Genomic DNA, 23216 nt, shown 5'->3' with positions numbered 1-23216 from the left:
AAATTCCTTCACCAGGGAAGACGAATGGAATATTCCAGAATTTGAAACACGAACATCTGCTAGCATGAGTTTCTTAGGAGTAGATACCTTAGGGATTGCGAAGCAACTCAAATCACTTGATACGGGCAAGTCTTCAGGTCCAGATTGTATACCTATTAGGTTCCTTTCAGATTACGCTGATACTATAGCTCCCTACTTAGCACTCATATACAACCGCTCGCTCACCGATAGATCTGTACCTACAGATTGGAAAATTGCGCAGGTCGCACCAGTGTTCAAGAAGGGTAGTAGGAGTAATCCATTTAACTACAGACCTATATCATTGACATCGGTTTGCAGTAGGGTTTTGGAGCATATACTGTATTCAAACATTATGAATCACCTCGAAGGGAACGATCTATTGACACGTAATCAGCATGGCTTCAGAAAACATCGCTCTTGTGCAACGCAGCTAGCTCTTTATTCGCACGAAGTAATGGCCGCTATCGACAGGGGATCTCAAGTCGATTCCGTATTTCTAGATTTCCGGAAAGCTTTTGACACCGTTCCTCATAAGCGACTTCTAATCAAGCTGCGGAGCTATGGGGTATCGTCTCAGTTGTGCGACTGGATTCGTGATTTCCTGTCAGGAAGGTCGCAGTTCGTAGTAATAGACGGCAAATCATCGAGTAAAACTGAAGTAATATCAGGTGTTCCCCAGGGAAGCGTCCTGGGACCTCTACTGTTCCTGATCTATATAAATGACCTGGGTGACAATCTGAGCAGTTCTCTTAGACTGTTCGCAGATGATGCTGTAATTTACCGTCTAGTAAGGTCATCCGAAGACCAGTATCAGCTGCAAAGCGATTTAGAAAAGATTGCTGTATGGTGTGTCAGGTGGCAGTTGACGCTAAATAACGAAAAGTGTGAGATGATCCACATGAGTTCCAAAAGAAATCTGTTGGAATTCGATTACTCGATAAATAGTAGAATTCTCAAGGCTGTCAATTCAACTTAGTACCTGGGTGTTAACATTACGAACAACTTCAGTTGGAAGGACCACATAGATAATATTGTCGGGAAGGCGAGCCAAAGGTTGCGTTTCATTGGCAGGACACTTAGAAGATGCAACAAGTCCACTAAAGAGACAGCTTACACTACACTCGTTCGTCCTCTGTTAGAATATTGCTGCGCGGTGTGGGATCCTTACCAGGTGGGATTGACGGAGGACATCGAGAGGGTGCAAAGAAGGGCAGCTCGTTTTGTATTATCGCGTTATAGGGGAGAGAGTGTGGCAGATATGATACACGAGTTGGGATGGAAGTCATTACAGCATAGACGTTTTTCGTCGCGGCGAGAGCTTTTTACGAAATTTCAGTCACCAACTTTCTCTTCCGAATGCGAAAATATTTTGTTGAGCCCAACCTACATAGGTAGGAATGATCATCAAAATAAAATAAGAGAAATCAGAGCTCGAACAGAAAGGTTTAGGTGTTCGTTTTTCCCGCTCGCTGTTCGGGAGTGGAATAGTAGAGAGATAGTATGATTGTGGTTCGATGAACCGTCTGCCAAGCACTTAAATGTGAATTGCAGAGTAGTCATGTAGATGTAGATGTAGATGTGGTCCGCACGTATCGACTGCCCGGCCACAAATGAACATATCTCTCAGTACCACCCAGGACTGGAGCAACTGAATCACATTCTTTTCCAAGATTTTAAGTAGCTCTTATTGTGTCCTGAAATGAGTAATGTCCTCCCCACTGTCCTCCTTAGCCCACCTACAGTGGTGCACTGTTGTCCACCCAACATCCACAACATCCTTTTCTGTCCCTATTCCACTTGTCCTCTGAATCCCTTGTTCCATGGCTCATATCCCCATAATAGACCTAGCTGCTAACATATTCCAGGTCTGTCACAGGAATCTCCTATACTATCAAAGGCCAGCTGTGAAAGCAGCCATGTGATCTACCAACTTAGCTGCAATCACTGTGCCACATTTTATGTGGACTTCACAACTAACAAGCTGACTGCTCGCATGAATGGTCTACGCCAACCTGTGACCAGGAAACAGCTGGACTACTCAGTTGCTGATCATGCTGCCCAACTTGATGTGCTCAGTTTCAACAATTGTTTCACAGCCTGTGCCATCTGTATTCTTCCCACAAATGCCAGCTATTCTTAATTGCGCAGTTGGAAACTCTCCCTGCCTTTGTTCCCATAATCCTTGTGGTTAAGAACAAACGGTGGTGGAGCCTTTGTCTGCAGGTAGGATTATAAGGTTGGGATCAGTCCACCATCTAATAACTGATCCCGACCTTATAATCCTACCTACAGACAAAGGTTCCACCACTGTTGTTTTGAACCGCAAGGATTGCATGGCAGAAGGACTCTGTCAGCTGTCAGATACTTGCACCTGCTAACTATGCCACAGTGATCCCATTCCAGTAAACCAGCATCCTTAGGCCCATCCCAGAACCTCTCCCCTGAGTCCATCTCTCTACCTACCCCTACCACTCTGCACACTCCTACCTTCTACATGCTTCCTAAAGTCCATATACCCAACCACCCAGGACACCCCCTTGTGCCCCCACTCAGAGAATCTCTGCACTTGTAGACCAACACCTTCAACCTATTACCCAGAACCTATCCTCCTATACAGAAGATACCAACCATTTCCTCGACCGACTCTCCACAGTTCCTGTCCCTTTACCACATAGTGCCCTACTCGTCACTATTAATGCCACCTCCCTGTACACTAACATTCCCAATGCCCACGACCTTACTGCTATCGAACACTACCTTTCCAGACGCCCTATGGATTCCAAACCAACAACCTCCTTCCTAGTCTTCATGACCAACTATATCCTCACCTACAATTACTTCTCCTTTGAAGGCATTACCTACAAACAAATCCATGGTACAGCTATGGGCACCCGCGTCACACCATCCTATGCTAACCCATTCATGCGACATCTAGAGGAATCCTCCTTAAAAACTCAGAATCATAAACTCCTGATCTTGTTCAAATTCATTGATGACACCTTTACTATCTGGATTGAAGTTGACAACACTTTATTCACATTCCTCCAGAATCTCAACAACTTCTCCCCCATTTGCTTCACCTGCTCCTACTCAACCCAACAAGCCACCTTTCTAGATGTTGACCTCCACCTCAGAGATGACTACATCAGTACTTCTGGCCATATCAAACCTACTAATCACCAGCAATATCTGCCACTGATTCCACACCAAGAAAACCCTTCCGTACAACCTAGCCACCCATGGTCGTTGCATCTGCAGTGACAAGCAGTCCCTCTCAAAATATACTGAGGGTCTCACTGAAGCCTTCACTGACGATAATTATCCCCCCATCCTTGTACAAAAACGGATCTCCCGTGCCTTATCTTTCCAGTCTCCCACCACCTCCCAAAGTCCCACAGACCGGCGACAGCGGAGCATTCCCCTCGTAACTCAGTACCATCTGGGACTGGAGCAACTGAATTACATTCTCTGCAAGGGTTTCAATTACCTCCCATCATGTCCTGAAATGAGAAATGTCCTGCCCACTATCCTTCCCACCTCTCCTGCTGTCATATTCCACTGTCCACCAAACCTACACAATATATTCATCCATCCTTACACGACCCCTGCTCCCAATCCCTTACCTCATGGCTCATACCCCTGTAATAGACCTAGATGCAAGACCTGTCCCATACATCCTCTTACAACCACCTACTCCAGTCCGGTCACTAACATCACCTATCCCATCAAAGGAAGAGCTACCTGTGAAAGCAGTCATGTGATTTACAAGCTAAGGTGCAACCACTGAGCTGCATTCTATGTAGGCATGACAACCAACAAGCTGTCTGTCCACAAAACAGCCACTGACAAACTGTGACCAAAAAAAAAGTGGACCACCCTGTTGCTGAACACGCTGCCAAACATGATATCCTCATCTCAATGACTGCTTCACAGCCTGTGCCATATGGATCCTTCCCACCAACACCAGCTTTTCTGAATTGTGCAGGTGGGAACTTTCCTTGTAATACATCCTACGTTCCTGTCACCGTCCTGGCCTCAGCCTTCGTTAGTCACTGTCCTCACCCATCCAGTCCCCTCCCTAATCCCATTGCAGCACTACAAAGCTGTCATTTCACAGTCACACCCCATCTGTTAATTTCTGTTTATTTCTCCCCTTTCCGCTACTTCCCCCCCACCCCCCCCAGCACCTCCTCTCCAGCCCACCGTCTAAGCTGCAACACTTCACTGTCCACCACTCCCACCATACTATCCATCTCCCTCCCTGCCCCACCCTCCTCCTTACCCCCACCCAATCTCCACTCTCATCATGCACTGGTGCTGCTGCTTGCAGTGTGGTTTCAGTTCTCTGAGACTGCAGACGTGTGTGCAATTTGTGTTTGCGTGAGTGTGTGCGTGCGTGGGTGTATATGTGTCTACTGCTGACAAAGGCGTTAATGGCCAAAAGCTATAATTGTGTGAATCTTTTTGTTGTGCCTACACAACTCAGCATCTTCGCTGTATGGTGAGTAGCAACTTTCCTTCTCTGGTATTGTTACAATAAAATTTTATGTTTGACAGACAGTTGTGGTTTTCAGTCAGAAGAATGGTTTGATGCAGCTCTCCATGCTACTCTATCCTTTTCGAGCATCTCTACCTCTAAATAACTACTGCAACCTGTAGTTGCATACTGTATTCACCCCTTGATCTCCTCCACACTTGTTTCCAGTACTAATTTTATGGTTCTTTGATGTGTCATAATGTGTCCTGTTAACTGATCCTTTCTTTCAGTCAAGTTATGCCACAATTTTTTTTCTCCTCAATTCTTCTACTCATTACCTCCTTGTTAGTTCAAGTGACTACACCATATGTATTACATACATAATGGGAAAAGGAGGAAAATGTATTTGAGGAACCAAATTGTAGGAAGTAGAGCCACTCTCACTTTCTTATTTTTCAGAATCAATAACAAAATTTTAGAGAAACAAGCCAACCACTAAAATTTTCTTATGGAATCAAGTGAAGGACTCTGACAGAAAAACAAAAATGAACATTCCAGGTGGCTCAAATGAATTTACTAAACTCAATTTTGGGATACACAACAGCATATCAAATCCCAAATGAGTATGTAAGACTAAATCAAACAATGGAATATCCAGATTGGAGTGTAGCAGTGTTATGAAAAGGACATTTGTTACTCACCATATAGCGGAGATGCTGAGCTGCTGATAGGCACAACAGAAAGACTGTCATAAAATGAGCTTTTGGCCAACAAGGCCTTTGTCAATCGCACACACATGAAGTGACAGTCTGGCATGTTGAAAGAATGGACAGTATTATGTATTAAAAAAATTACCTGTTTTTCCCACTATGTGAAGAGAGAGAGAGACAGGGGAGATTGTAAACAACTAACAGATCATTTTAGCTATCATTTCTGTTAAATCATTGTTGTCTGCCAAGTTCCTTGTTTTATTTTGTGTAGTTGTAGCTTCATCTCTATATAACAAATGGTAAGTTAATCTGATCTCACGACATGCTCTTTTGGGATAACTGCCAAAAGAAGTGATTAAATAGACAACTGTATCCTTAAAATGAGTTTATAAATTGCTAATGTTTGTTTTTTTATTTGTCTACAAGGGGTAGTCAAAAAGTGTTATTATCACCTTGCAAAAGTAAAGTTATGTAATTAATTTTTTGTTTGTGTGCATGTACAAGATGTGCTCGAAGATATGGAGACCCCACACAGCACATAGCTCTGCCTGATATGATGTGCAAAAGCTGCTGGTGTTCATAGCAGATTCCAATCATCGCAGAATTGATGAATATAGGTCCTGTGTGCTGTGTAATAGTGGCAAGATCAGGTAACGATGATGGGGGTGGACAGCAATGACACATCCTTCACTCCAGAGAAGTCCACAAAGGCTAAGTAATATTGAGATCTGGTGACCATAGCGGCCAGGAGAGATGCAACAGTTCATCCTCATGTTCACAAGAGCAGTCCTGGATGATACGAGTTGTGTGAAAACTGGCCCTGTCACCTTGGAACACAGCATCACCACAGTGGAACATATATTGTACCATGAGATGGACCTGGTCAACAAAAACGGTCACTTGGTCCTGGGCAGTAATGCAACCTTCCAGAGTAACCACAAGACCCATGGAAAACCACACTAGGACTGTCCAAATCACCACCAAACCTCCAACATGTTTCGCTCTTGGGATGTAAATTGAGCCTGAAGTTGGAAACACTGTGAGACAAGAGTAATCTGACCAAATGATATTTTTCCATTGCTCCATTGTCCTGGTTTTATGGATTCAGCACTACAGTTTTCTGTTACAGGCATTTGCATCACTTATGAGTTGGTAGAACATGTTCTCCCAGTACCTACTAGAGATGAATACAATAAGCAGGTTCAGAAGGATGTAGGTTGCAGTAGGTACTGGGAGATGAAGAAGCTTGCACAGGATAGAGTAGCATGGAGAGCTGTATCAAACCAGTCTCAGGACTGAAGACCATAACAACAATAACATGAGTTGTTTAGGAATTCTGACTCACCCTGCCATTCCCAGCTTATGCAGGTCCCTTTGTGTTGTTTTGGTGAAGATAGGTTTCATGAGTGCAACATTCTGTTCTGGAGTGACTTTTGCAGCTGTCACCTTCTTATTTTTTATCACAATCCTCTTCAGTGACTGTCCATCATGGTAACCCAACAACCATTTTTGTCTGTGTTTTCACTTAGTGATTGATGTTTTTCTGCTTTCCTTCTGTATGGTATAAATCTTTGATACGGTACCTCTTGAAACACTGAAACTTTGGCTACTTTAGTTACAAATGAGCACTAACAATTAGCCCAAGTTCAAATTCACTTAGCTTCAACATAATGCACCCACGACACTGTTCTGAGCATGTCTGACACTTGTAATGTGTTGAGGACATTGCACAGGTGCCATTCATGGTCAAATACAACAGAAAATCCTGCAGATTTGACTTGCATCTGTGTTTGTGTTCAAGTGAAAATTTCTCATTGCGTATCTGTACTTGGTCAGATTTCTATACAGGGTGGTCCATTGATACTGACCGGGCCAAATATCTCACAAAATAAGCATCAAACGGAAACCAAAAAACTACTAAGAACGAAACTCGTCTAGTTTGAAGGGGGAAACCAGATGGTGCTATGGTTGGCACACTAGATGGCGCTGCCATAGGTCAAATGGATATCAAATGCATTTCTTTAAATAGGAGCTCCCATTTTTTATTACGTATTCGTATAGTGCGTACAGAAACATAAATGTTTTAGTTGGACCACTTTTTTTGCTTTGTGATAGATTTATAGTAATAGTCACAAATGTAAAAGTACGTGGTATCGCGTAACATTCTACCCGTGTTGAAATGGTCAGTTTATCAATTGCGGAAAAGGTCTATATCGTGTTGACATATGGCTATTGTGATCAAAATGCCCAATGGGCATGTGCTATGTATGCTGCTTGGTGTCCTCGATGACATCATCCAAGTGTCCTGACCATTTGCCGGATAGTTACGTTATTTAAGGAAACAGGAAGTGTTCAGCCACATGTGAAATGTTAACCACGACCTGCAACAAATGATGATGCTCAAGTAAGTGGTTTAGTTGCTGTCACGGCTAATCAGCTCATGAGTAGCAGACAAATTGCGCGAGAATCGGGAATCTCAAAAACGTTAGTGTTGAGAATACTACAGCAACATCGATTGCACCTGTACCATATTTCTATGCACCAGGAATTGCATGGTGATGACTTTGAACATCATGTACAGTTCTGACACAGGGCACAAGAGAAATTATGGGACAATGACAGACTTTTTGCACGCGTTCTATTTAGCGACGAAGCGTCATTCAACAACAGTGGTAACGTAAACCAGCATAATATGCACTATTGAACAACGGAAAATCCACAATGGCTGCGACAGTGTAACATCAGTGGCTGTGGCGGGTAAATGTTTGGTGCAGCATTATGGGAGGAAGGATAATTATCCCCATTTTATCAATGGCAATCTAAATGATGCAGTGTATGCTGATTTCCTACTTAATGTTCGACCAATATTACTACAAGATGTTTCACTCCATGACAGAATGGCGATGTACTTCCAACATGATGGATGTCCAGCACATAGCTCACGTGCGGTTGAAGTGGTATTGAATAGCATATTTCATGACAGGTGGATTGGTCGTTGAAGCACCATACCATGGCCCACATGTTCACCGGATCTGACATCCCCGGATTTCTTTTTGTGGGGATAGTTGAAGGATATTTGTTATCTTGACCCACCGACAATGCCTGACAACATGCGTCAGTGTATTGTGAATGCATGTGCGAACATTATGGAATGTGAACTACTCGCTGTTGAGAAGAATGTCATTACACGTATTGCCAAATGCATTGAGGTTGGTGGACATCATTTGAGCATTTTTTTTAGTCATCAGTCTACTGACTGGTTTTATGCGGCCCGCCATGAATTCCTTTCCTGTGCTAACCTCTTCATCTCAGAATAGCACTTGGAACCTACGTCCTCAATTATTTGATGGATGTATTCCAATCTCTGTCTTCCTCTACATTTTTTGCCCTCTACAGCTCCCTCTAGTACCATGGAAGTCATTCCCTCATGTCTTAGCAGATGTCCTATCATCCTGTCCCTTCTCCTTATCAGTGTTTTCCACATATTCCTTTCCTCTCCGATTCTGCGTAGAACCTCCTCATTCAGCGTTGGTCTGCTGTCGATTCTGATTAGAACAACCCGGTCACTGAACTGTTCACAGTAACACACCCTCTGCCCTACCTTCCTATTCATAACAAATCCTACACCTGTTATACCATTTTCTGCTGCTGTTGATATTACCCGATACTCATCTGACCAGAAATCCTTGTCTTCCTTCCACTTCCCTTCACTGACCCCTACTATATCTAGATTGAGCCTTTCCATTTCCCTTTGCAGATTTTCTAGTTTCCCTACCACATTTAAGCTTCTGACATTCCACGCCCTGACTCGTAGAACATTATCCTTTCATTGATTATTCAATCTTTTTCTCATGGTAACCTCCCCCTTGGCAGTCCCCTCCCGGAGATCTGAATGGGGCACTATTCCAGAATCTTTTGCCAATGGAGAGATCATCCTGACACTTCTTCAACTACAGGCCACATGTCCTGTGGATACATGTTACGTGTTTTTAATGCAGTGGTTTCCATTGCCTTCTGCATCCTCATGTCGTTGACCATTGCTGATTCTTCTGCCTGTAGGGGCAATTTCCCACCCCTAGGACAGGAGAGTGCCCTGAACCTCTATCCGCTCCTCCGCCCTCTTTGACAAGGCCGTTGGCAGAATGAGGCTGACTTCTTATGCCGGAAGTCCTTCGGCCGCCAATGCTGATTATTTATCAAAATTTAGGCAGTGGTGGGGATCGAACCCGGGACCGAAGACGTTTTCATTATGAATCAAAGACGCTACCCCTAGACCCCTTTGAGCATTTATTGCCTTAATGTGGTATTTACAGGTAATCACGCTGTAACAGCATGCATTCTCAGAAATGATAAGTTCACAAAGGTACATGTATCACATTGGAACAACTGAAATAAAATGTTCAAATGTACCTACGTTCTATATTTTAATTTAAAAAACCTACCTGTTACCAACTGTTCATCTAAAATTGGGAGCCATATGTTTGTGACTATTACAGCGCCATCTATCACAAAGCAAAAAAAAGTGGTCCAACTAAAACATTCATATTTCTTTACATACTACACAAATAGGTAATAATAAATGGGGGTTCCTATTTCAAAAAACGCACTTGATATCCGTTTGACCTATGGCAGCACCATGTAGCGGGACAACTGTAGCGCCATCATGTTTGCCCCTTCAAGCTAGACAAGTTTCGTTCTTTGTAGTTTTTTCGTCTGATGCTTATTTCGTGAGATATTTTGCCCGGTCATGATCAATGGACCACCTGTATATGTCTGCAGCTGTTGTACAGTTTGTAATCTATACCATAACAAAATGGTACAGCTCATTGGCAGAATGGAGTTCTCCTGCTGCTGAAAACAAACTATCCTACAATTCTCCATTCTTTCCATCGAATGTATGATTTTGTTTTGTTGGAGTTTTCAAAGTGTACCAGAGCTGCAGTCAAACAAACAAAAAATTAATTACGTAAGTGTATTTCTTTAGGTGATTATTAAAACTCTCTCTTGTGCGGATCACGTAACAACAACATCAACCTTGTCAGCTTAATACAACAGTGAAATACAATTGATTTTTAGCAAGTTCATATGTTTAGGAGTGTAATTACTTGCTAGTCTAGTCTCACAAGGATTTGTACTCAATGACAGTGCATTTTGTACATAAATATATTCGCAAACATATTGGCTACTACTGCCAAAACTAATTATGCTTCTGAGGATATTTTTGCTCTGTCATTACAAGCAAAAGAAAATCCATGCCCCCACCACCACCACATCAGCCACATTTCACATTATTGAGGTAAAGCGTCATCAGTGGTCTCCAATTAAAGATATTTACTGTTAGATATTTTTAAACATAAAAAAACAGTTCATTAGCAGTTCATTAGTTTTTACTTTAAAGTCATTTATGATTGGTTTCATGCCTACATCATGAAATATCATCTGCTAACACATCTTGGGTGTCATTCTTCTTTAGACACTGACACTTGTAATCTAATTTTTTGTTGCTTTGTAGAACTATACATTTGTTACAATTTACACAGCACACATTCTTGCACACCCCTTTTTTGTTTACTCTAAGTGTGGAGTGTGTTTAGTAATGTTGCCAACATAGTGTTGCCACTAGTCTGTCTTTGACCTGTACTTTTTTTAGTTAATTATATTTGTGTTATTCTATTTAATAAGGTTGCTGTGTATTTATATACTGCTTAACAGTAGTGAATGGGGGAGGGAGAAGCAAAGATGAGAAAATGTAAGTGTATTGTGTAATGGAGAGTGAGTTGGAGGAAAATGTGTGGAGCAAGAAGTGCAGTGAAAAAGTGAAATTGGGAGGGGGCCTGAAGGACATAAAAGGCTCTTTCCTTTTCCATATGATTTTTTTCAATTTTTTTATTGCCTGATTTCTAATATTTATTTGGTCATTGAGCAACTGTTTATTTTGTATTAATGCCAATAAATATTGGCAGCCAAGCAGCTTGTAAAATAATTGCGAAAATCACACAAAACAGAAAAGAGCCTCTTCCATACTTCACCTCTACCTCCCCCCTCCCCCTCCCTTCCCACAATTTCATTTCAATTCTTGCTCCTTATCTCTCCATCACACTACGATATACTTACGACGTGTCTCCAAACAATTCTGAAACATTGTCCACAAAATTTTTCTACACTTACCTTTTACTTATTGTCATGGTTTCCTATAAAATACTGTCCTCCACAATCAATACATCACTCCCAATGCCATTTACAATTCCAGAAGCAATCTTGGTATGTCTCTGCAAATTTTCTATCGTCTCATCTATCGTTGTAGATCTTCGTCCATTCAACGGGGTTTTCAGCTTTTGAAGTAAAAAAGAATCTGCAGGGCCAGGTCAGGAGAGCACGGAGGATGAGACAGCACAGTGGTTTTGTTTTTGTGCAGTGGCCTCGCAGTAATAGGGATGAATGTGCAGGTGCGTTATCGTGATGCAAGAGCTGTGAATTGTTTCACCACATTTCAGGCCGTTTTGTTCTCACATTTTCTTGCAGATGTCACAATACATCCCAATAGCACTATCAATTAACAGTTTGCCCTTGTGGTATGAATTCATGATGAACTAATCCTTTAAAGCGAAAGAAAACTGTCAGCATGGCTTTGACATTTGACCTGAATAAGGGTCATCTTTAACTTCTATCCGGCCACTTTTAAACCTTGTGAACCATTCATAACACCAAGTACAGCTTAATAACTCATCACCACAGGCTTTCTACATCATTTGGTGTGTCTCTGTAAAGATTTTGTCAAGTTTCAGCAAAATTTAATGCAGATGGTTTGCTCCTCTTAATTCTGCCATCTTGAAATTCACAAACTGGCGACACTACATTCTATTCAATACAGCACTGTACAATAACTAACAGACATACCATAATGAGACTTCCAGCAGTTACAGATTAAATGCAGGCAGGTGCAGGGAAGTCAACTCCATTTCACTTCAAGGCATCACTGGCACGAAATTATGAATGTTCCAAATTTTTTTGAACAGACCTCATATGTCTGCTCATCTTTGCTTCATCCTTTTCCATTCATTACTCTTACACAGTATGTAAATATACAGCTACATAATTAAATAGATTAACATACACATAATTAACTAAAAAAATACAGGTCAAAGACAAACTCTGGTTCCAGCTGCCAGAGACTGTAGTCATGTGCGTGTGAGAGCTGCGTTTGCATGAGTGTATGTGCATGTGTATGTTGTCTAATTTTGAGAAAAACCTTGTTGGCCTAAAGCCAATTGTGTCACAGTCTTTCTGTTGTGCCTTTCTGCAACTCAGCATCTCCGCTATATGGTGAGTTGAATTGAATTGAATTGAATTTTATTTGATCCTCTAAGATTACATTGTGTACAGTAAATGTACGTGTAATATAGGACATGTCAAAGTGTTAACATTCCTTATCACTTATTTTTCTACACCTTTAGCTTACATTTTTACATTACTGATAATGAGTAACAATGTATACAAATTTAATGGCATAAGTATTCTGCAACACTGTAAAACTCTTTTTCAATGAGATAGTCTTTAAGTTTATTTGGAAAGTCATTGTGAAGTACACTATCTTGCAGGGTTTTGGGCAGACTTCTTAGTAGTCTGATACCAAAGTACTGGGGTCCTTTTTCTAGCATTGCCAGTTGGTGGGGTATGCTCCATACTTCATTCTTCTTTCTTGTATTGTGGGTGTGTACACTAGCATTTGTAATCCAGTCCTCACTACATTTTGTGATGTACATTATTGTTTTGTATGTATACAATGATGAAAAAGTTAAGATATTTAAATTCTTGAAATAGTTTCTGCATGCTTCAGAGGTCTTTCTTCTTAAAATTGCTTTTTTTTTTTTTTTTTTTTTTTTTTTTTTTTTTTTTTTTTTTTTTTTTTTTTTTTGTGAACACTCGTTTTGTCTCTTGTTTGTTTGAGTTTCCCCACAAAGTCACTCCATACTGTAAGTATGGTTCAAAAAGTCCATGATACACTGTACACAGAAGGTTCTTGTCTGAATACTGTGATAGCTGCATCATTAAGAATATGACAGAGCTCAGTTTCTTACAGACATTATTAATATGTTTTTTCCATTTCAGTTCATTATCCACAATAATACCTAAGAATCTAGCAGATTCTGCTTCTTCCAGCCTTGTTCCATCAACCTCTAAATCCATGTCTACAGCCTTTTCCTTGTTTTTAAACACTGCATACATAGTCTTTTTTAGATTTATAACCAGTTCATTTTCCAACAGCCATTGAGCTGCGACATTTGCAGATATGTATGCTCTTCTCCCAAGCTGTTCCATATGACTATTTAGTATTGTCATGTCATCAGCATACAATATTTTCTTTTCTTCCTCCTCAACACCTATATCATTAACAAATACATTAAATAACAATGGCCCCATTACCGAACCCTGCGGTACTCCATATTTGATGGATTTGGTTTCTGATTGGTACGAGTTTCCTAATGATACATACTGCTTGCGGTTGCACAAGTATGATTTTATCCATTCACCTGGTTGCCCCTGAATGCCATAGTTGCTTAATTTTTGTATCAGCATTTCATGGTCAATGGTGTCAAATGCCTTTGAAAGATCCAGAAACATTGCAGAGACAACCTTTTTCTCATCCAAGGACTGTAAAATGTATTCTGTTAGACTGACAATTGCTGATTCTGTAGATTTACCCTTTCTGAAACCATGTTGTGAGGGCATGAGAATGTTATGTTTGTCCAAATAGTTAACTAATCTGGTATACATAAGCATTTCTAGCATTTTTGAGAAACCTGATATCGGTGAAACTGGTCTGTAGTTGTTGGAATCATCCCTACACCCTTTATTGTACACTGGCACTACCTTCGTTATCTTCAGTTTTTCTGAAAAATTGCATCTCTGAAAGAACAGTTTGCTATGTTCTTCAGTGCTGTTATTATCTCCTCACATACCAGCTTTATTACATGATTTGATATTTCATCATCACCAGCTGATTTCTTGGACTTCAGTTTCTGTATAGTTTTCCGTAATTCATCTTCTGCGACTGGTCTTAAGAACATAGTACTGCATGATCTTTTTGGTACCTTAATACCCTTCTGTTTTTGACTATTTCTTTCCAATTTTAGGTTTTCTACTACACTGATATAGTTATTATTCAGTATGTTTGCTATTTCCATACCATCTGTGACCACTGTGTTGTCTATTTTAATTGACCTAATACCTTCTTCTTTGTTTGACCCATCTTTTTCCTTTCTTTCAGCATTGATTGCATTCCAAGTTGCCTTTGCCTTGTTTTTTGAGTTCACCATAGTGGTGTCAATTGCTCTTGCTTTCGCTTCTCTTATTGTTTTTCTATACTTCTTTTTTAACATTTTATAGTTTTCAGCTTCGCCCATTCGTCTCACGTCCTGAAATATCCTTTGCTGTTCTAGTATTTCACTGGTAATCCACTGTGTTTGATCTCGCTGCCTTTCTTGTCTCTTTACTTTGGGAAATGCTACATTAAAATGGTACTTAATAGTTGAAATAAATGCATCATATTTTTCATTTACACTCTGGGCCTGTAGGGTTCACTCCAGGTTTCCTTACTTAACATTGTTCTAAAGATGTTGATATTTTGTTCACTGATGATCCTAATTTCTTTGGTTGTTTGTTTTGGTTCTGATACTGAGTCATTACTTCTGCAAAAGCTGATTAGTTGTCCATGATGATCAGATATTTCTGTCTGAACTACATGTGACTCATAGTTACACATATTAGTAATTATGTTGTCAATAATTGTCTCACTTTGTGAAGACACTCTTGTTGGTGCAGTTATTGTCACTTTCATGTTATGCTGTATTAACAATTCTTCAAAATCCTGTCTTATTTTTGTGTCTTTTCCCATGTCAATGTTGAAGTCTCCACATATAATAAAATTTCTCTTCATATTCATTCTCAGTAAGCTAGCAATTTTTTTTAGAAAGATGCTAATATTCCCAAATGGTGACCTGTACACACAAAACACTCTAAAATCCTCTGCCACTATACCAGTAACTTCAAAGTGTTTTTCTCTAGCTATGGGAAGTGTAGCAGCTCCACTGTTTACATTCTTTGATAGAGTACCTGTTTTAATATATATACAAACGCCACCACCCTTATATTTAGATCTGCAGAAGTAACTAGCTAGTTTGTAGTCCTTTATTGCCACATTATGTATTTTACTTTCAGTTAGTCCATGTTCACTTATGCATAATATGTCTGATCTTACTCCACTCAGGAGTACTTCCGCTTCTAAGTTTTTGTTACCAAAGTATTGAATATTTTGATGAAGTACTTTTATGTAATTTTTCTTTTGTTGGTTTACATGTTGTGAGCTGTATTCTGGGGCAAATTCCTTATTATCATCTTTTTTTGTATGGTGCTTATATTTTTCTTTTCCAGCTGGAGTGTATGATTTTTCACCCCCTTCAGGCCATATTAGTTTTTCTTGCATCTAATGATTTTGCAGACATCCGCAAACATTCTGCTGAATGTTACAGACCCCAGTCTATTTAAATGCAAGCCATCCTTCGCTAGTGAGTTTTCACATAGGAATTTGTTTGGGTCTATAAAAATTGCCCCAAGACGATCACATTGCTCTGTAAGAGCACAGTTTATTTTGTCGATATATTTTTCACTCACCGACCTTCTGTTTATGATTCCGCTAAGTATCAGACGAGATCCTGCATACATATTTCTTGCAGAACGGATCATGTTTCTTGTTTCGCTTGCCATTTCTTCCTCACTGCTGCTCCTTAACGAATTCGGTCCAACATGTATAACCACCCCATTATAGGTATGTCTGGTTTCAGAATCTGGTTATGTAGTATCTTGTCTTGCATTTACCATATTTTTTAAAATGTTTACCGAGTTGATGCGTTCTAATACCAGGTCGTACGTCGATCTTGCAATTGGGGACAGCGATATTCTTCAGCAGCGAATCGCCAATTATTAAAAAGTCATTTTCCTTTTGTTGCGTAATTGTCGCCTTGTATTTCATTTTGCTGTGTGTCACCACCTTCCATTTATATTTATCTTCCGGTTTTTGGCTTACTGAGACATCAACGGGAACACTTGAAATGTTGTTTTTAAAGTATGATCGGTCATTCGTATTTTCGTGATCTTCTTGCTTTTCCGTTTGATGGCTTTTACACACACAGGACTTCTTTTCTTGTATTAATGTATCGTTTTCTTTCTTGATGGTCGACAGTTTGGTTTTTAATGCCTCAATGTCACTTTGTAGTAACTTTATAATTTCGTTTTTTGTATCAACTGCACTTACAAGATCGGCCGTTTCATCACGTAAACAACCATGACATGTCCACGGAAAATCATCGCTGATGAACTTTAGATTTACTTTCGCGCACTTTTCATGTAACCAGAAGTTGCATTTGATACACAGGATACCCTTCATCACACGCTTTTTACATTCTCTACAAGAAGAACTGTTCATTTTTTGCCTTTTTAACGAGGGAGAAGCGTCACTACACTTTCCTATCAGCGCCATCTTGGCGCCTTTTCATTATGTTGTTAAATCCCATAAAATGTAAATTTGTCTAGGAGAATACTGTGATTCATGCAAAGAAATACCTTAGAGAAGCCGCAGAAAATACCAACTGGTGCTGTTTTATTACTTAATGCTTGTAAAATCTAGTGAGTGAATGTGTAAATAGCATTCTCACCATATAGCAGAGATGCTGAGTCGCAGTTAGGAGCAACAAAAAGACTGTCACACAGCTTTTTGATAAAGACCTTGTTGGCTGAAAGCTCCTTTTGTGACAGTCTTTTTGTCGGCCTATCTGCGACTCGGCATCTCCGCTATATGATGGTGAGTAGCGACTATCTGTTCATGATACTGTTATAATCTGTCCTGGATATTCCATTGTTTAAATGACATTCTCAGTTGAGCAACCTTTCCGAAACCCAAACTGTGATTTGGTAAGGATTCTATTATTGATATGGTGAGACATTATTCTAAAATACATCATCTTCTCAAAAATTTTGGAGAATGTTGTCAGCAGTGAAACAGGTTGAACTGTATCTTATTTTGTAAAGACTTAAATTATTTCCAATATCCTTGTATATATTCTATACATGTAGAATTAGAAAGACTACATAGCAAAAGTGCCTTAAGTTAGTGATGAATTACAAATTTCGGATAAGACTGAGCTTATTACATGGGAACAAATTTTTAGTACAATATTCGAAACACCATCAAAACCGGACAAGCCTTTATTTTTAAGAGAGTGTATAATTTTCTTAATTTCAGAAGAAGAAGTTGAGGATGTATTCATTTAAATAACATTTTCAACATACTGCTGTAATTTTGCTCTTGAACTATTTCTCTATATGCTTTTACTATATTTAAGAAATGATCATTAAATGCAGTTGCTACCTGTGACTCTGTGACCTGCCATTTATAACCCTGTCATTCATTTCAAAACTGCTGTTGTGTTGTTCTGTGACTGGTTGTCCTATTTCCTGCTTCACTACATTCCTTATAGCCTTATGTCTGTTGCCGAAAGTACTGATTTCTGAAATTTTGTGCATGTTTGATGATTTTTAATAACATTTTTCAGTAATTTTGAGTACTTTTTTGCAGTGTGCAACTACTGCAGGATCCCTACTAGTTCTTGCCCTAAGACACATTTCCCTTTCCATTTCACAGGATGCTTTAATTCCTCTAGTAATCCATGGTTTTGTACCTGGCTGTGTAGTGTCCTTTCTGACTAGCTTATGCAGAAAGCTGTTTTCAAATAATGATACAAATTTATTGTGGAATAGATTAAATTTTATGTTAGCATTTGGTTCATTATAAATTACAACCCATGCCACCTCCTGTAAACTATTCTTAAAAACATTTGTCCTGGAGTCATTAATTACTCTAACTGATTTCCACTGAAGAGTGTCCACCCTGTAATGCGGTATGTTATTTGTCATAAGCAACTGTTCATCGTGATCAGAGAGGGCATTTTTTACTGGGTAAACAGTTATTTCCTTACTTTGAGCTTCAGCCACTATCTTTATCCAACTGTGCTGGGAAGTTAATTACTGAGACCAAATTGTAGGATCCAAATAAGGTTTCCAGATGATTTTTCCTGTCAGAATCCTTTAGAAAATCTACACTGAAGTCACTGCAGATTATTAGCTGCTTGCTACTGTTTGACAGCTATCACAGTAAGGAATCCATATTCCTCATAAATAGTTCAAAATTTCCCAGTGGAGATCTATATACAGTTACAATTAAAAGTGAACTATTTTTCAGCTTTAATTCCTAATGTCAGGACTCTGATGATATCCATGAATTTCATTACCATATTCATACTTTTCCATTTTTCTGGGCTAGCAGCCCTCCATAATAAAGGAACTGTTGAGTTTAGGAAGAACAAGGAATTATAATACTATCTGTCAGAGTTCTTAGCCGTGTAATATTCCCGTAACATATGTTATACAGGGAAAGGGTCTAGTATACTGAGAATGGTGGTTTATTATTTATTTCTGTTACATTTTCACTAGCCATTACATTGTGTTATTTAAATAATCGTGTACTGTGTAGTGTGTGTTATCTAAATGGCATGTAGTTTTTTTTTTTTTTTTTTTTTTTTTTTTTTTTTTTTTTTTTTTTTTTTTTTTAATGTTTGCTGGCATCATGAAATAATTCACATGACATCATCAGTTGTACATTACTTTAGTGCTTCTCAACTGGTATATTGGAAGGTTCCCTTCTGTCATGCACTTCACAAATATCAATAATCAATTTTTGAAAATATAATGTAACTGTATAGATAAAAAGTCTACTCACAAAGCAACAGCAGGAGAAATCATATATAAAGGTATTGAAATTTGCAAGCTTTTCGAGCCAGTGGTTCCTTCTTCTGGCAGAAGGGTAGGAGGGGAAGGAAGAGGATTGAAGGAAAAAAGGCTGGTGAGATATGTGAATGGGGAGAATTTGTAAAAGTCACCTACTACCTTGGGCTAGGAGAGACTGAGTAGAGGAGATGAGAATGAGACGGACTGTGGGGGAGGGTGACAGATGAGATATGAAAACCTGAGAGGTTAAATGTGGAAGACAGGGTAAGACAAAAGACTGAGAATACTGAAAAATAACATAATGAGTTAATAAGAGTGGAAAGCTAAGTACATTGATGTTATAGGGGTGAGGGGTGGGAAAAAAAAGACAGGCCAGAAAAGAAAAGACATAGAAAACTAAAAGGGAGTGGAGAAAGGAGCAATTACTGAGATGAAATGATGATACCAAAGAAATAAATGTAAATTATGACCCAATGAGTGCCGAGAATGAAGGACCAGTTCCCACCTGCAGAGTTCTGAGAAACTAGTGTCTGAGGAAGAATCCAGATGGCTCATGTGGTGAAACAGACACCGAGGTCATGACAGTCATGTTCTAGAGCATGCTCTGCAGAAAGGACAGTGTGTGTTGCCAGTATACACCCTCTAATCATGCCCATTCATCCTACCTGATAACTTGGTGATAGTAATGTCAATATAAGAGGCCAAACAGTGTCAACATAACAGCTAGCTGAATAGACCGAGTCATTAGACTTTTTTTTTTTTTTTTTTTTTTTTTTTTTTTTTTTTTAAGTTGATGTGCTCATTGGCCACCAATCTGTACAACTATTTCTGGAATTTCACTATGTTGCAAGATGGTTTCAGCAGCAAGTAATCTTCATTTGTGAATGTTTTTGCATTCATATGAAAAGTACCTGTTTGTCTGAACCCATAAACAGCATTTCCTGTTGTGGTCACATTGGATTATGAAATGTTAAACAATCTAGCATTATTATATGGGGTTACTTTCTGCAGCCAGGTTGATTTAATTTTGCCATCACATTCATGTCAAAAGGTGGATTTCAAAGGCGAATACAATAAGATTTCCAGTGGCTGAAGGAGCTGATGAGACATTTGTGGTGGGATGTAGAGCACAATTAAGCCATTGTCATGACGTAAATCATATGACTGTAATGTGACATGGCTACCATGTTTGTCCAATACCAGAAACACTTTATTGTCTACACTAGCCTGTGACTGGTGAATGAAGTGTGTAAGCCAAGTAACGAATAAAGCTTTGTTTGGCCAACCAATGTGGGAACAACTGTACAATGCACATGGATGGCCATCCTTTTGCAAATGTGGAGCTATTATTTTTCTGGGGAATACAGACATAGGCCGAATGTAGCGCCCTGAATCATTCATGCAACAAAATGGGTTATTATTTTCCCTCCCTTCCAACTAGCCACTGGCCAACTCTCTAGAGTTAACCAATTTTCCAGGGTCTTGGTCAGTTGTCAGTCCCATCTTGTCAATGTTAAAAATACGATCCGGTATGAAGCAAATTTTGTCCTCACAGCTCCCAAATGGTCAAAAATTATTTTTACTTCCTGTCAGTTAAAGTCTGTAAGACAGTTAATACTAATTGCTTCTGGTTTTTTAACACTTAAGGGTTCCCTTTCAGAAAATGAAATGGCCAGCTCATTTTCTGCCATGACATTTGCAAAACCCACTCTGTGGATTTGCAGTGGAGTTAATTCATAAAAAAATATGTCCATGAACTTAATTCATTCAGCCAAAGCTGTCTCCTGCTCTGGAGTAAAAACTGCTTTTTGGCCAAGAAATGGACCTCCTGAATGCCTCTTAAATTTTTTTCATGCAGTGTTGTGAATGGAATGTTGAGCTGTTTTAAGGAATGCTCACCATTAATAGATAATATCAGCTGTTACAGCTCTTCATCAGTCCATTCTCCCCTGGTAGTAGGCATCTGAAAGAGAATACAGTCTTACAATCTGTTATAGCTTAAAGTAATACAGATATAAAAGGTCAACAAGTTAGTATTTAAGTCTGCGAGAGGTTGTGCCAATCACCTGATTGCCGTCCCCCATTCATTTGATTGGTGCAACCAAACAGTGTGCTAAGGAATTTCATAACCAAACACTACACTAAGATAGTTTAAAAATGTAAATCTCAAATTGAAATGACATTGGAAACATTACCAATACTTTTGTGTAATTAACCCAATAAAAAATACTCAATAAAAATATGAGTGCAATTGTTACTTATTTTGCTTTGAAGATGTGAAGAAATAAGAAGGAGTTTATTGGAGAAGCTTCATTAGATGCCTATTGCAGTTACACAGTTCAGTAGACAGAGCACAGCACTCATAAGACTTTGCTAGAGCAGACTGGTCTAAAGCTAACTCTGTGATCTGGGCTACCCACTGATTGGTGCCATCCCACTCTTCCCTACTACAGACACTTACATTAATGTATCACTGTCTCATAAATGTTACAAAAAATAAAAATAAATGTTGGTTCAGTTCTGAGCTGTACTGTCTTTAATGTGCTCTAACCCTGTGCACTAAAGTAAGTCACAAAAGTATTCCATAATAAGGCAACCCATTTTTGATATATGAGCCTAAAATTACTTATTTTACTATGTGCAGCAAAAGAAAATTCTTCAGCTACTATTGAAGTCCGATTAAGGCCAGAGTATGCAAGATGGAGGTACCACCTTGATGTGCTTGCTGATGGGAAGAAGATATATTTTGACCGGAATGCTCTAAGGGTTCAGCATTTTACTGGTAAGCTTTCTGATAATCTTTTCTTACATCAGCTGTTTTGCCTGTACTATCAGGTATGGTAGTGGGACATTTTCATTTCAGTTACTATGTCTAAATTGCTATAAATTTGTTCTAACATGTTATTGAAAATTGTTTTTCTTCTTTTTTGGGATAAATATTTGCTGCATTGTCAGGACAGTTGTTTTTAAAGAGTTCTGTTACTTTCATATCAATTATTGAGCTAGACATGCCATTAAAGAGCCTTCAGACAGCTTCTCTTGGTGCACTAACTGCCAGTTTGAGATCTCACTGCATAGCACCTTTAGCTTCCTTATGGTACAGGGCAGTTTATGTCCTTATTAAGAAGCTGGATTCGACTTTCCCTCATTGCCCTGAAAGTCTGATATACAAGGTGCGACAAATAGGTATGGACAGACTTTAAGACACATTCTTCACACATAAAAAAGAAAATATCTTACACAAAGATTGGTTAAGAAACAATCATCATCATCTTCATTATCATAGCACTTTAAGTATGGGTTTCACACAGGAGCAGAACATACCGCATTACCAGTGAAACCTGTTTCTTACAAGAAATGTTTAAAATTCTGTCTTGGTTACATTTGGAAACTGTAATTCGTAGTTCTACTGCCAGTATTTTATTCCATTTCACTGAAGGCATAATTTCTTCTGTTAATATGTTTCTCACTTTATTGATTTACTTTTACTTAGCATCAAATATTAACATGGTATTTACAGGGTCTGTGAGCACATGGTGGTTGACTATCGTCTGCCATGGACTTCGTTTTCAATATGGTGCAACAGAAGCTAAAACATCAGTTTTGGCTGTGTCATGAAGCTTCTGTAACATAGTATGAACTCACACTTGTGGCCACAGCCAGAATTCATGTACTCTTTGTGATACGTAGTGCTCGAGACAAATAACACAACATACTGCTTTGAGGTTTCAATTAAAAACACTTATTGATGGGCCTGGATTAATTATCTTCACTGTCAAACTATCCAGTTAGTTATATATTAGAGGGAAACATTCCACATGGGAAAAATATATCTAAAAACAAAGTTGATGTGACTTACCCAATGAAAACACTGGTAGGTCGATAGACACACAAACATACACACAAACGTACATGCTGTCAGTCTTCCATACTGCACTAAGTAACTTGATTGGTCACAAAGAATCGGCTCTCAGTATTTGTGTGTATGTTTGGGTTTGTTTGTGTGTCTATCGACCTGCCAGTGCTTTCATTGGGTAAGTCACATCATCTTTGTTTTTAGTTGTATCCAGTTAGTTAGTTGAATAAGAGTCACAAGCCCTGCTTTGACTTACAACACATTAATCAATACCTCTGTAGATATCTTACTACCTTCATGAAAGATTCTGAGA

At 39.2% G+C, this 23216-nt stretch overlaps 1 protein-coding gene across 2 annotated transcripts in view; it reads left to right on the top strand.

Moving 5' to 3' along the window:
- LOC126282127 (protein mesh) overlaps window positions 1-23216 on the top strand; it is a 272702-nt gene that overhangs the window by 162906 nt on the left and 86580 nt on the right. For both annotated transcript variants that reach the window (XM_049981598.1, XM_049981597.1), the window contains exon 14: window positions 21692-21829. In XM_049981598.1, coding sequence (XP_049837555.1) covers window positions 21692-21829 — 138 coding nt within the window. The remainder of the gene's footprint in view (window positions 1-21691; window positions 21830-23216) is intronic.

This window comes from Schistocerca gregaria, chromosome 7 (genome assembly GCF_023897955.1).
Source record: "Schistocerca gregaria isolate iqSchGreg1 chromosome 7, iqSchGreg1.2, whole genome shotgun sequence".
Taxonomy (NCBI): Eukaryota; Metazoa; Arthropoda; class Insecta; order Orthoptera; family Acrididae; genus Schistocerca; species Schistocerca gregaria.
Note: the sequence above shows the minus strand (reverse complement) of the source record. Positions and strands in the feature narration are given on the sequence as shown.